Raw genomic sequence first — 14,879 nt, 5'->3', positions numbered from 1 at the left:
TACAAATTGTAAATAGGAGGAGACACTCATCAAGCACAACCAATAGAGATCAAACAAATAATTTTCTCGTTCATTATTCTTTTTTTACTGTCTTTAACTACTTATACATTGATTTACATGTAGTTCTTTATTTTAGTCCAACTTCTTTACAAGTTTAGTCGAATTGTAGGTTTCAATGCTTTCTTTAGTAGTGTTGGAACCCACGGTTAAAAACAATGTCTCTTTCTTTAGTGTAATCATTTTGATTAAGAAAATATTTGTACTTTGCAAACTATTTCTTGCAGCTAAGTTAGCTGAACTTTTTGGTTAACATTAAATCGACACAATCAACTTTCTGATATTCTCCCATTATTTGCTTATTACAATAGAAATGAAAGAAGTATTGATGTTGTAATTTGTAAATCACTAAATGATGTTTTGTTTTAAGTGTATCTCTCAGGTTATATATATATATATATATATATATATATATATATATATATATATATATATATATATATATATATATATATATATATATATATATATATTGACGAAAACATCCAAATTGCCAACTTAATATGATTATTTGTTTTAAATTCTATTAAAGCAAAATAGAACGATTCATGGAAAAAATCCAAAATGCCTTATCAACAAATTGTCAGTATCATGTCAATCATCTAATCTAATGTTCCTTATACACTTCATTTTACTACCTATGATGCTGTAACTGAGTCGTACGTCTATCTCTTCAGCATTTATCATCACAAGGTATCAAGCTAAAAGAATAAAAAAAATTCAACATTCATGTTTATATATCGGATCTTTCACAAGGTGTCATACATGATCTTTCAAGACCCTTAATGAGAATATAATACAAAATTCTTTTCATGTTCTAGAACATTTTGAACATGACAAACCAAATGTGAATGGGGGCCATAACAAATGCTAGCCAATAATCCTCCATATGCTAAGCAGTGTACGCCAAGCTGAAAAATGCATGCTACTGCATGATCTGCTAAGGTTTGTTCATGACACATAGAGACGCTATTTTCAGATTCATTGGTGTAACACATGTTAGTTTTGTTAACGCAAACCTCAACATCCACTGTACTTGAACTTTTGGTAGACATTAGCCAGCTGGAAATGATAGGATCTTTGCATGATTGCAAAAATTGGCAATCAGAGATAAGGAAACCCCAAACTTTCTGAGTAATATCTGAGACACAATGAAGAAATTCATTTGATACATTCTCAAAATCTGCACTTTTAATTTGACCATTTAACATACCAGCTCTAAACCTATCCATTAAGGAGCACTTTGTACATTTGAATTTCATGGCAGAAGCAAGGTTTGGAATAACAAGACCCAAATTAACACACATACTCCATCCAGAACTTTTGCTTAGAGATAACAAAGATTCACCAGCTCCTGTCCAAAAATTTGCAACAGATGCAATCAGTGAGGATTCAGAATTGAAGAGATGATGAGTTGCTCCTGCAAGTACCAAAGAATACGCAGCACTGATCCTGCTCATGTCAAAAGCTTTTAATTGGTTTATATCTGTTTCAGAGTCTACAGACAATAAATCACAAGCACAAACTTTATATGCAGAAGCCAGTGTTGTGTATGCTTTTATAGAGTGGTGATGTAGGGGATGCAGCATGAATATACAATCTGGTTTTACTTCAATGACTTCTAAGTGCTCTTTTAGACCTTGTGTGAGTATCTCCTCAAGCTTCTCACAACAAGACTCAGGATCACCAACAGAAAGATACTCCAATATAACATCATCAATGAACTCAGTCAATCTTCTATCAGCCATGTCTTTGAGGAACTTGGAACATGAACCAGATGATTCACAAGTGATAGCAGAAATTTCCTAAAACAAATTGACCATGATGTTAGACAGTCCAATGATAATATCAGTAAATTGTTCCACTTGTCCCATGTTTCACAAAAGGAACATTTATTAGAAAATTCCATATTATGACATGGCAAATAAATCCCTAATTTGGGTGACTTGCACAATGTTTGGGAAAGACTGACCTAACTATATTAGAATAGCAATTTCAAAGACTTACTTGCAACGCATGATCCACGTAGGAAGAGGGCAGAGCACTACATCGTTTGCAACAACAAACGAACCTATACTTTGACCATAGCTCTGACTGTCTCATTGCCTAGAAAAGATAAATACAAATTGAGATCAATAGAACAAGAAGTTCAATAACCGACTAATAAAGGAAGTGAAAGAACTCAATAAGGAGCCAAGAAAAAGAAGGAAAAAAACAAAAACCATGAGAAAAACTAAAAAAAAATCATAGAAAAAAGCAAAGTACAATTTTAACTAATTAATGAGGAATATATTTACAATTTTAACTAATTAAGTTTTGAGTGACTATTTCCCAAATTCCTCTACATTGTTATGTAATTCATATGTAATAAATAATATAACAATGAAAGCATCTATAATAGAAGTCAAATGATGGTTGATATATGCCAACCAGAGAGAATATTTAAAAGCAATTATTGGTTTTCAAGAAATATTCTTTCCAAGGTGATATTATACGATGGAAAATGATAAATACAAGATATGCAGTGGTTTCTCGGTACTAGGAATGAAAATATCATAAAATTTTATTCATGACAGCAAATGACACAAGCTATGGTGTGTTCGTGAACAAAAACAATGTAATTCATCCATAAAAGCAGAGATTGCACAACCAATTAATTAGTATAATACTAATTAGGAATCCCCTCCTTCAAACAAGGATGTATATTAACCTGAGTGTAACATAAAATCACCATTCTTCAGTGCTAGATAGTAGCATCATTATCTCTTAATATACTCTAAAATCTAAACGCATGACTCAAGTCACAATTGTGGCAAGCAACGAAGGTCAGGCTAACAAAAGTGATGTAGGACAAAGCAGTAAAACAAAACCACATCATTTTTTTTTACTCTCACTGCAACAAGCATTTGAATTGATGACATTGACATTTACACAGACAACATAATTAGGTGTTCCATTAATCCATCAAGATTTGAAGTTTCTATTGTGCGTGACAGACTGACAGTAGTGCCCAAATCCAACACAAAACTTCATCCTCTTTAAATTTGAGTGTTCAAACTCCATACTTCACAAGTGCATCATATATCGTTACATGCACCATCATAAAATGGTAGTTAAAGATTACATCACTTAACTAAAATAATAGGAATGCTCACCAAAGCTTTTAAATCAACAACACAAGGGCCAACTCGTATTAATAGTATATAATCTATATCAAAAACAATTATATTCGAAAATGGTTCAGCTCCCTATTTTGGGACTATGTTACCCCTTAACTAACAATAGAAATAAACTACATCACTATTACGTTTCAACTATACATATGAAAAAAACACCTCACCAATTGTATATAAAGTCCTATTTCAAAATAACTATACACTTTCGTTTCCAATTTAACCTCCATCTCTCATTTCCTACCAAGGGGCACGGAGTGCCTCTTTTCCCCCTAATAATAATAATAATTATTCTTCTTCTTTCTTTCTTTCGTACCCCATTGTCCAGAGGCTCTTCGCTATGCGAAAGTATGGGGGAGGGATGTTGTACGCAGCCTTACCCTTGCATATGCAAAGAGGCTAATAATAATAATTATAATTCAATATAAATATACCAACAGATTGTCACAGTAAAAAGCAATATTTTATACTATCATCTAATTATATAGACTCGGGTACAGGGTAAGATTGTTGACTTTGTAATAAACAGTGCATGAAAAATAAAGTAGTAATAATAATAATAATTTGAAGCATGTACCTTAGTCTGCAAGAGATCCGTATAGGCTACAGTGACCTCTTCTCCCTTATTGATTTTCTTGATACTCCTCACAACCAATCTTGGACCATAACCCAGGCCCCCTACATTCTCATGCACAAAAATGGCCCTAATTCGTAACTAGTTCTCTATTGTTCAGAAACTAAGCATATAAAAACAAACATCGAATTAACAAAAATGAGCACCTTTTGCAAATTCACTACTGCTAATACTAACCCTGCTACCATTCATCTGCAAAACACGATTCTCGTCTCAACAATTAACAAAAAAAAGGCAGAAAATCTCAAAAAGAAGTGGGAGAAGAAAGAGTAATTCACTTGTAGGTGTGGAGCAATTCCAAGTTTGGCTTCCTCTGAATGCGAAGAAGAGAGGACAAAGCGGTAGCAGGCGTTGGGGGAACAACTGTGGTTGATCCAAGAGAAGATGTGGTCGAAAACCGCGATTCCGAGGGCGCGCCCTTCGTTATCGTGCACCTCCACGGCGTTCGTTAGCACCGCGCTGAGCGCAATCGTGGCTTCCTCCAAAACGGCGTCGTCGTTGGGGATGCCGCGCTGCTTCGCGATCGCTTCTGCCATGGCGCCGGCACCGACGCTGATTCTCTCCGAAACGTCGTCGTGGACAGAGAGGGAGGTGAGGATGTGGCGATTGGAGAGGAGGCCGGCGAGGCGGGAGGAGGAGGTGGGGCGGTGGGAGAGGAGGAGGCGGAGGGCGGTACAGAGGTCGGAGGAGTGAGCGAAGGGAGGTAGGTGGCGCTCGGCGGAGGAGTGGTGGAGAGGTGAAAGTGCGGCGGAGCATGGAGGGGAGCAATAGAAGAGTGAATAGGGATTGGGATTGGGATTGGGATTGGGAATTGGAAGGGAAGAGAAGCAAGCAGAGCAGTTAGTGTGAAGATAGAAAGTGTGGAGACAAAAAGAGAGAGGAGTCAGTGTTGCTGTTATGTCTCTTCCTATTTCTATCTCTTCCTTGCTTCTCATCTCCATATCCCACCCAGCCTAGGAAATATGATGAAGATACTCTTGCTTAGAAATTGCCACTAAAATAATGTTCAAATCAACTCTTTTTTTACTATTGAATTAAGATTTTAAGAAATTTTAAAATATTTTTTTACTCTATAAATATTTAATTTCATCCTTTAAAGTATCACAAATGAAGAAGGGATCGACTGACACATGACCTGTGACCATAAAATTTAATGTTATTCAATTAAATTTTTTGAGAGCTTAAAAAAGTCATTTTATATTTAAAAATATAAAAATTTGGATTGATTCCTTTTTACTATGAATTTTATATAACTTTTTAATAGAAAATATATATTAAATAATCTCAAAAAAATCTTGAGACTTTCTGAATTTTGTTTTTTATTTTTCTTTCATTACTCATAATTCTTTTTCTTGAAGATAATATAGATATTCATATACAACACTTCATAATTTTTAATACCTTAATAATATTGAATAATTGCATGTTAATTGATCATTATCAGGCTATTTCTCTCTTTTTTTATTTCTTTGTAATAACTTTTCATTATTAAATACTAATACAATCATTTATGCGAACTCTATCTTTTTTATATGTAGTTGCTTATGGCATTTCTTGTGTTTATTCAACTTTTCATTATTGATACCAAGGTTATCAGACTTACAATTCTATATAGAATTGTGGAGGTTCCGTAAACTCGACTTCTAGAATCGAATCGTAGAATCAGAAAAATAAATTAATATTCTTTTATATAAAATCATAAATAAATTTTGTGAACAAACAAAACATAAGTTTTTTTATCCCAACCTATATTTCTAGTTTCAGCCACATGCTACCTTAACCATCTCAAAGAAAGCTAATTTCTAGTCGTATTTTGTTGTTTGTTCTTTCATCATACTTGCAAATATTTATATTTGACCCTTGCTGTTGGTCAAGATTCTTGATAGACAAGTTCTTTATAGGGATGTGAACAAGCAGATATTCTGACAAGTAGCTTGTTGAGATTTTGGTTCTTAGTTGATGTTGGAATTTATGAGGATGGCAAAAGGAAATAATTTCAAGTTCCAAAGTAGCAGGAATACAAATCCATTTACTAACACCTATGATTAGAGAATTCACATATGTATTTGATTATGAACACAAATAATCACACAAAAATCATTAAAATCAAATGCATCTAAGCAGCAAAACAAAAAAGGGATAGAAGCAAATATAGACGTCAAGCATGAATCATGTTACAATCTCTTAATATATTACTGTAAATCTGTTCCTATTTTTAACCGACAAACAGACATAGATTGTTGTTGAATAGTCAACATACATCTTAAATAAATCTAGATTTGATAATCAAATTGATTCTGGCCGATAAACTAAACAGAGTGACAAAACCGTTCTTAACCAGGTAAATAGAGATTTCTAGTTAAGAAAAAATATTTTTTTTCTTTATTTGGACCTAAATTATTTGAAATCTAAGGTTTCATGAACTAACCATGGTTAGGGTTAACTGATTAGATGATTAGGTATTGAAGCTAGCTTGGCATGAGCCATGAGGTAATTATATGGTCAGGGTTAATTAACTACTCGAAGAAGAAGACGGGTGCTTTTGAAGATGGAAAAATGTAACAAGTATTTGAGGTGTTTGCCGAAGGGGATTTTTTTACCGGCCTTTTAGCACATCTACAACAAACTTAGTTCGCTGGGACCGAAGACAACCAAGTGTCATCTTTCGTAATGGATTTATGGCAAGGGAACAAATAGGTGTTCCTGATCATGTTTATTATGATCTGTGTAAATTTGTAAACAGTGGTGGTATGGCAAATCTGACAGAAAACCATTTGCCTTGTTACATTTTTTCATCTTCAAAAGAAGCTTTTTGGTTTTTGCCTCATATTCAACTACAATTGCCTTGCTGTCTTTTTCCTCCCATACAAATTTAGTTCTTATACCCACCCTTTTATATAGCTACTAGGGTAAACCTAATTTCACAGCTTCTTGAGTTGAGCACGATGGAAGCACACTATAAAAATACTAATATGGATATGCATTAGGTCACAACTCTACGCATATTGGAACCAAAGCAACCAGGGTTAGTGTGTCTTAGCCAGGTTAGTTAGTTAGTTTCTTATTACACTTTATCTACTTTTTCCTTTTATAGTTTTTTTTCTTTTGCCTTAAGTCTTATATATATAGATAACCTTTTCAATTTTACCTTTCCTGGAGTTGATTGCTTCCCTTAATTCTTGCATGCTCATTATTATGTCTATTTCCAGACAATGACAGACATGAGAAGGGTCTTCCAAATATCAACTTTGATCAATTGTTTGCATAAGGAGTCTTTTGCTAGCTAGCTAGCTATGTATTTTTCGTTATTCGCCTATTAAGTTGCTCGTATTAGTCTTAAACTTGGATCTTTTTCTCTCCTTGTTAGTGTCAACATGCTGCAGCACTTCATATATCGTATGTGTGTGTGAGAATGACAGAATGGGAGTCGGGGAGAGATAGAATTGATATTTGTCTACCCTAATGTTGAACACTCTCTCTGTTATATTTCATGTCATTTCCCCCCTGAAATCCAAGAAATTAAATTTCTCTGCATTTTCAATCGACTTCTAAGTTTGAATATGAAGACGTTTGATTTGGTGTTGTGCTTTATTTGTGCTTGATATTTTTTATGATGACGATGAACACATGATTTCTGGGTGTTTGATTTTCGATTTTCAATGGGTCGATCACCGTCGAGGATAACGCGACATCAATGATTGTTCAAGATACACAAGGAATTGTTGGTTTGTTTCAAGATACACGTTAAAGGGAAATCTGATTTTATTTCTGTATCAATGGATATTAATGCTGAGTGAATGTTAATATCAATGCTGGAATTTTTTTTAAATTAAATAAATATTAATTTAATAAATGTCTTTGTTGTTTAGGAGGATTTGTTGGGTGAGTGTACAACAACAACAACAACGCCTTATCCTACTAGGTGGGGTCGGCTACATGGATCAACTTCCGCCATAATGTTCTATCAAGTACCATACTTCTATCCAAACCATTAATTTCGAGATCCTTTTTTATAACCTCTCTTATAGTCTTTTTGGGTCTTCCTCTGCCTCGAATTGTTTGTCTTCTCTCCATCTGGTCTACTCTCCTCACTACAGAGTCTACCGGTCTTCTCTCTACATGCCCAAACCACCTAAGTCTATTTTCCACCATCTTCTCTACAATAGGCGCTACTCCAACCCTCTCTCTAATAGCTTCGTTTCTAATTTTATCCTGTCGAGTCTTACCACACATCCACCGCAACATCCTCATCTCCGCTACACCTACTTTATTCTCATGTTGGCTCTTGACCGCCCAACATTCTGTTCCGTACAAAATCGCCGGTCTTACCGCAGTCCGATAAAACTTTCCCTTTAGCTTGATCGGTACCTTTGCATCACATAACACTCCCGATGCTTTTCTCCATTTCATCCATCCTGCTTGAATGCGATGATTCACATCCCCTTCAATTCCCCCATCATCCTGTATTACAGACCTAAGATATTTAAACCGTGTGACTTGAGGGATAATATGGTCTCCTATTTTCACCTCTGAGTTAGAAACCCTCCTTCTTTTGTTGAACTTACATTCCATATACTCCGATTTGCTTCTGCTTAGGCGAAAGCCATGTGTTTCTAGAGCTCGTCTTCAAGTTTCCAACCTCTCATTCAACTCCTCCCTCGACTCTCCAAGGAGGACTATGTCATCTGCAAAAAGCATGCATCTCGGCGCTATCTCTTGGATTTGTTCCGTGAGGACATCCAAAATTAAGGTAAAAAGGTAGGGGCTAAGGGTTGACCCTTGATGTAAACCAATTGTGATGGGAAAATCGTCTGGCTCTCCACCCTGTGTCCTAACACTAGTCGATACCCTATCATACATATCTTGGATAGCTCGAATATATGCAACCCTAACCCCTTTCTTCTCTAGAGTTTTCCACAAAATCTCTCTAGACACTCTATCATACGCTTTCTCCAAGTCAATAAAAATCAAGTGCAAGTCTTGTTGGGTGAGTGTGGGAGTGAAAAAAAAATCATAATAAACTTGAAAGTGTGTGTATGCTCTGCATGACGAGGATATATAAAATTACTGAAATAAACAATCAGATATAATACAACAAGTAAAAATAAAAAGTACCATAGATGTGGTGTAAAAGGATCATAGTCTTCTTTTCAACAGTTTTAATATATATATTGACGATTAGTTTATGAAACAAATAAAAATGAAAAATATAAAAAAGTTAGAGTTTAAAAAATAAATAAAGAATTGCATAGATGCACTACAATTAAGGCTGTATTTGATATAGATAAAAAAAAATAGAGCAAATAAAAATAAAAAGAGAAACTAAAAATAGCTTGAAAAATAAAAATGTAAAATGATAAGTTGATATGTTTTACTTCCTTTCTTGATTATTTTTATTGTACCAAAGATATAGTGAGATCGCTGACCTTTTGGTACAGCTTACCGTACACACACACATATGACACATTCTTTGACTTTAGTGTACCCGTAAAAATTGATGGCACATTTTTTGACCAAGTGATTTATTTTTACTTGTATTATATCTGATTAAGTGATTTTAATAGTGTTTAAGTGATTTAGTTTCTTAATTTTAATTGTTTAATTAATTTGATTTTTATATATTTAATTTTCCAGTTTTATTTCATTTATTAAAAAGTGTATAATTTAAAAAGTATAGAAATAAAAATTGAATAATTAAAAATTCAAACCTAGCTACATCAACAGTCAACCCCTACTATTTTTCAATATTGGATATAACTGAAATCTAGAAGGGAGACTCTTGCAGTCACGCGAAGTCCTCTCATGACTATATATATTAAAAAAAAAGAGTAAGATGTGAGAATATCATATTTGGAGGTACATATATAGATTCATACACTAAACTCTTTTTTTTTTTAATCATCACAATTATCTATCATGACTATATATTTTTTCCATTTTCTTTTTCTATTTCTGTTTTCATCCCACTTATACACCACAAACACAGAGGGTACGTAGAACATTTTCCTATACCAAAACAATGAGTTCATACGAGGGAGTGGAGGGACAGACATTTTATTAAGTGCTTAAATATATTTTTTGTTTTTCAAATTTAATTTTTAATTTTATCTTTATAAAAAAATTCATTTTAGTTCTTATAAAACATATATATTTTTATTTTACAATCTTAAAATACTTTAAATAATTTTTTTTACTGTTTAAAATATTTTAAGAAAATAAAAAACAGAATAAATAAATTAGGTCGTGTACTCATGGCGTGTATAGCGTGGATGAGAGTAGACGACATAGCCAATAAATTCAACACGTCGAGGAACACATACTTTTAGTTTTGCTACGAAGTTGATGGTGCATGTGTATATCTCTCACTGATTCTACTCTATTCGAGTACTGTGAGGTAATGTGTGACTCTATATGATTTTTTTATAATTTTAATCCTCCAATTTATTAATAAAAAACTAACTAATTCAAAATTCAATTAAAAGATAAATAAATTTTATTTAAAATTATTTTTATCAAAAATTAAACTTAAATAATACTTGAAAAATTCAATTTTAACTTTAACCTATTAACTATTTATATTCAATCACTTCTTGAAGCATAGCTGCAACAAGAAAATGAATAAGGTTATTTCCAATTAATTCTCCATCTAAATTTTACCATAAATAAAAGGATATGTGAGAAAGAAAAAAAAAAACATTTGTGGCATGAATTATCATCCTTTTTTCTGCCAAAAAACTTTGAACGACTTTTCACAAGGGTTTGGCGAATTTGATTGAAAAATATTCTTAAACAGAAAAAAATTAGCTAGCTGTTCCATTAATCCATCAAGATTTGAAGCTTCTATTGTGCGTGGCAGACTGACAGTAGTGCCCAAATCCAACACAAACCTTCATCCTCTTTAAATTTGAGTATGTTCAAACTCCAACTTCACAAGTGCATCATATTTCGTTACATGTAATATGAAAATAATTTACATGGCATGAATTGTTTTTGGCACATAGGTTCAGGAGGCGTCATGTTGAATGTAGTCTATGCATTAAAAAAATAAATATAGATGTAATTCCAACCTTGTTAAGTGCATTATCCCATTGTTGAACTTTCCAAAACATGCTACTTGTGGTTTGGACCCGGAAAACTCCCATTAATAGCAGAACTTTTTATAATTAAAAAAAGAAAAAACAACTAATATATTGTTAATATAAAATAATTTTATATAATTATTTAACTATAATTTATCATAATGATAATTTTATTAATTTTTATAATAATTATATACCATTAAAGTCATATAAAAATAATTTATAATTGAATAATCTTATAAAATTGTTTTATATTATGAGTATATGACTATTAAATTCATAAAAAATTACTCTTTTAAAATTTTCATAACAATGTTTTGAAATTTTCAAGACAAAATGTTACAAAATGAATTGCGAAAATGGCAAAAGTAAATAACTAAAAATTCATCCACGTAAGTCATATCATTATTCATAATTTTAAAGTATGTAATCAAAGTAATAGATTAGACATATTAAGTAAATCAAGTCATTTTGACAAAGTAGTTGCCAAAAGGCTGGACTAACTGCAATAAATTAATATCAAATTTCATTGTGGCCCTTTTTGTTACTTCTCTGTTTTCATATATGGTAATCGTGACAACAATTCTTAGGCTACTAATACTATATTCTATGAAGGGAAAAAAAAAAAAAGAAGCATAATTCCAGATCCCACGAAATGCTTATTATAATAACTTGTCAACAAATACTAATATAACTCCAAAAAGTGGGGCTAAAAGAATAGAAAACCAATCAAGTTTCAAAAAGTGTAAAAAAAACAGCACCATTATCTGGTTCTTGATGAGTGCCGCCACAGACAGCATATCCCGCCACCTTGTATCTGTTGAACAAAATCCACAACTATATATTAGTTCATTCAACACACCAATAATAATAAAAGCAATTGAAATAAAAGATAAATAAAGTACTAGTTTTTCTCCAGAACAAAAAGATGGAAGGAAGGGTAGTTCATTTTTTCTTTGGAGGAGGGATGCTAGAAGTGTAGGAAAGAGAAGATTGGATTGAAGCTCTTTTTGTATGATTGTTCTTGGTTGGCTTAGGGCTAGCATCATCTTTTCTTATGTTGCTGTAACCAATACTTTTACCAATGTCGGAGGGATTGCTCATTAGGCTAGTGAAGTCTGAATAAGGATCATATCGTACCTCCACATCTCAATAAAAATGAATTGTAAAGGAGTGGAATGCTTTGATACCTTCTTTTTTCTTTTTTTAAGACAAATGCTGGAGTTGTAGAGAAGACAAATGAAAGATGCAGTAGTGGATCCACAGCTAGGTCTTGCGACTCGATTTCCACAGCGTGCGTGACTATACATTTTTTTAAAATATAATTTATCTAAAATTAAGTCCAAACAATAATTATATTTGTCTTCCGAATTATTAATAAAACACTCAAATCAATTAAATTAAATATATATAATATATTAAAAAATAAATAGCGTTGATATATATAGATAATTGACTATAATGGGTGATACACATAATTAAAAATATTTTTTTTAATGAAACCATAGATTGGGTGCACATATATGTATAGGAAATTGGAATCAAGTACACTTCTTCATAGTAATTATCTGAGTCTACATTTTCCATGTTACATTAACGGTAAGTGTTAATAACACCTATAGTGAAAATATTATCTTTTTTATTCTCTTTCTATTTAAAGACGGGAGTTTTATCATAATTGTGGGGAAGAATGCTGGATATTAACGCACATGAGATCCATGTAAGGATTTTTGGATAATATATTTTGTTTCTAAAATTCATTTTATTGCATCTAGGGAAAATGGAGTTTATGCATATAGGATTTTTGGAGAATAGATAATTAATTGGTTGTAAGGGATTTTTGGGGTGGATTTTCACGTGAAATGAGTAGGGAGTTTTAGTTCTTCTGGTTTTTGCTATCTATGTAATTACTTTAAACAAATTTTATGATACGTGCAGTTAAGCTATAGCTAACTCTATCTTTGTTGGCGCACTTGGTCCATTTTGTCTTGGGCTGAATTAACCAATTTACATACGTCCAATTCTAAGTGATGATGTATATGTGGGAGTGAGGTATATTTCCCTCGATTATCAAAGAGTTTGCATTTCTTTTATTTATTCTGGTGAAGCTAACATTTTAAAGCTAAAATATATATAAAAAAAGGGGTGTGAATCATATCACATAAGTAATATATAAATCTATTTCAAATTAAGATAAACGATCGTGAACAAAACATATTATTGAAGATATATAATTAATTATCAAGGCATAAGCACCAGCATCTGCAGCACCAAGTTCCCCAAGATGCTCAAGATGCTTGTGGTGCTTCTCCTCAGCCATGATGGTTGCAATTAAGGGATTAATTGAGGTAATTAGATAACTAAGATATCAAGGAAATGGGTTTGAGGAGTGATGGATGGGAGTGTTGGGAAGCTTAGGTTATCTATTTATAAATTGATGATCATGTTAACCTTGTGTGATTGGTTGGTTGGGTGCACCTTTCTTGGTAGGCCATAATATATCATTTTATGAAAGATTTAGAAATCTAAATTAATCTAGCTTCCCTAACTATCCATATATCTTCTAACTTTGGACTCCGGGGAGTTTGAGTTGCCCGCCATTTTCCTTGTGGAGTTCTTCACTTTTTCTTGTTCAGAACTAGCAAGCAACCTGACATGAATAACACACAATGAAAATGCATTTTCATTGTATATTTTACGCAACAGAAACTTTTTTTTTATTATTAATTGTACATAGCCACCGTGAAAATGTGTTTCCATTATGTTAATGTTATGGGGTGTACCTCTATACATATCAAAAGTATGTTTTTGTTAATTAAAATACACCATAGAAATAAGTTTCTGATATATATTGAATTTTCATCTCTTTAATGGAAAGTCGTCTCATTAACATTCTTTATTTTTATTTTTTTTTTCTTTCTAATCACATCATATCACCCATACATTTATCACTTTTATATATTCTATTTCTTTATCTTTCTAGACGTATACTAGCATTCAATTGTCCATCAAATATTTTGCTTAAAAAAAAGAAGTTAATTAATTATCACTTATATCTAGACATGGTAACCAGTCGGGTCGGGACGCAAGCTTAATTAGCTCTTCTTGTTCCCATCTCCGCAAAAGAAGAATAGGTTCAATGTTAATTTTTTTTTTTAAAAGATCGGAATAAAAAAATTAAACCCGACCTTCATCTCCATCAAATTTTATTGTTCCGAAAAAATTTGAGAGAATCCACCTCACACTTTTTAAAATTTATTTATTTGTATATTTTAAATATATCATAGCTTACTTTATTAATTACATTTTAATTTAAACAATATATAATATTTAACATATAATAAAGAACTTAAAAACATTTAAAAACAAATTATATTTTAAATTAAATGTATAATTTTAAATTTTTTTAATTAATTAATAATATTATTAATTTTAATTTTAATTTAATTATTAAATAATTAACTTTAGTATAAAATACTTAACACAGAGAAGCTGATCCCTGTTGCTGTTGTGCTCGTAAGTGAAATGGCACGGATGTAAAATCTGCGAAGTGAATGGCGCACGTGATGAAGTTTTTTCTTTTCGTTTATTGTTCCATTTGTGTGTGTTTTTTATTTTATGTAGTCACTTAAAAATAATAATTCATTTATATTTTTATAATTATAGGAAATAAAGTATATAAATAATTATATAGTTAATAATCATAGATGAAGAAAGATCAAATTATTCAAATAATAATTCTTGTAGAATTATTTCCCATCTCATCATTTTTTTTAAGATTTAATAATTAACTATAATAAATAAGTCATCGTAAATAATATATAATACATAATATATATATATATATATATATATATATATATATATATATATATATATATATATATATATATATTAGGGCAGGGAGTTACTTACACTCCAGACCCCGATTTCTAA

General features: G+C 31.9%; 1 protein-coding gene across 2 annotated transcripts; it reads right to left on the bottom strand.

Moving 5' to 3' along the window:
* Positions 1-756: 756 nt before the first annotated feature.
* Positions 757-4,845, bottom strand: LOC114391271 (protein SET DOMAIN GROUP 41-like). 2 transcript variants are annotated; one of them, XM_028352348.1, is made up of 5 exons: positions 4,143-4,845; positions 4,011-4,056; positions 3,808-3,908; positions 2,065-2,163; positions 757-1,862 (listed from the first exon to the last, which is right to left on the bottom strand). In XM_028352348.1, exons 1-5 carry the CDS (start codon positions 4,803-4,805, stop codon positions 840-842), a joined length of 1,932 nt encoding a protein of 643 aa, XP_028208149.1. In that variant the 5' UTR covers positions 4,806-4,845; the 3' UTR covers positions 757-839. The 2 variants fall into 2 exon arrangements, with proteins under 2 accessions (XP_028208149.1, XP_028208150.1); XM_028352349.1 differs by lacking the exons at positions 3,808-3,908; positions 4,011-4,056.
* Positions 4,846-14,879: the final 10,034 nt, after the last annotated feature.

This window comes from Glycine soja, chromosome 16 (genome assembly GCF_004193775.1).
Source record: "Glycine soja cultivar W05 chromosome 16, ASM419377v2, whole genome shotgun sequence".
NCBI classification, from domain to species: Eukaryota; Viridiplantae; Streptophyta; class Magnoliopsida; order Fabales; family Fabaceae; genus Glycine; species Glycine soja.
The sequence above is the reverse complement of the archived record's forward strand: the minus strand, read 5'-3'. Positions and strand labels throughout refer to the sequence as shown.

Bases quoted from the DNA above. Each gene is read 5' to 3' on its own strand.
- LOC114391271 (XM_028352348.1), bottom strand. From the start codon at position 4,805: ATGGAGATGAGAAGCAAGGAAGAGATAGAAATAGGAAGAGACATAACA. The intron at 4,057-4,142 runs GTGAATTACTCT...CGTGTTTTGCAG, and splicing joins GAATTGCTCCACACCTACAA to ATGAATGGTAGCAGGGTTAG. The intron at 2,164-3,807 runs GTACATGCTTCA...TATCTTTTCTAG, and splicing joins CGGATCTCTTGCAGACTAAG to GCAATGAGACAGTCAGAGCT.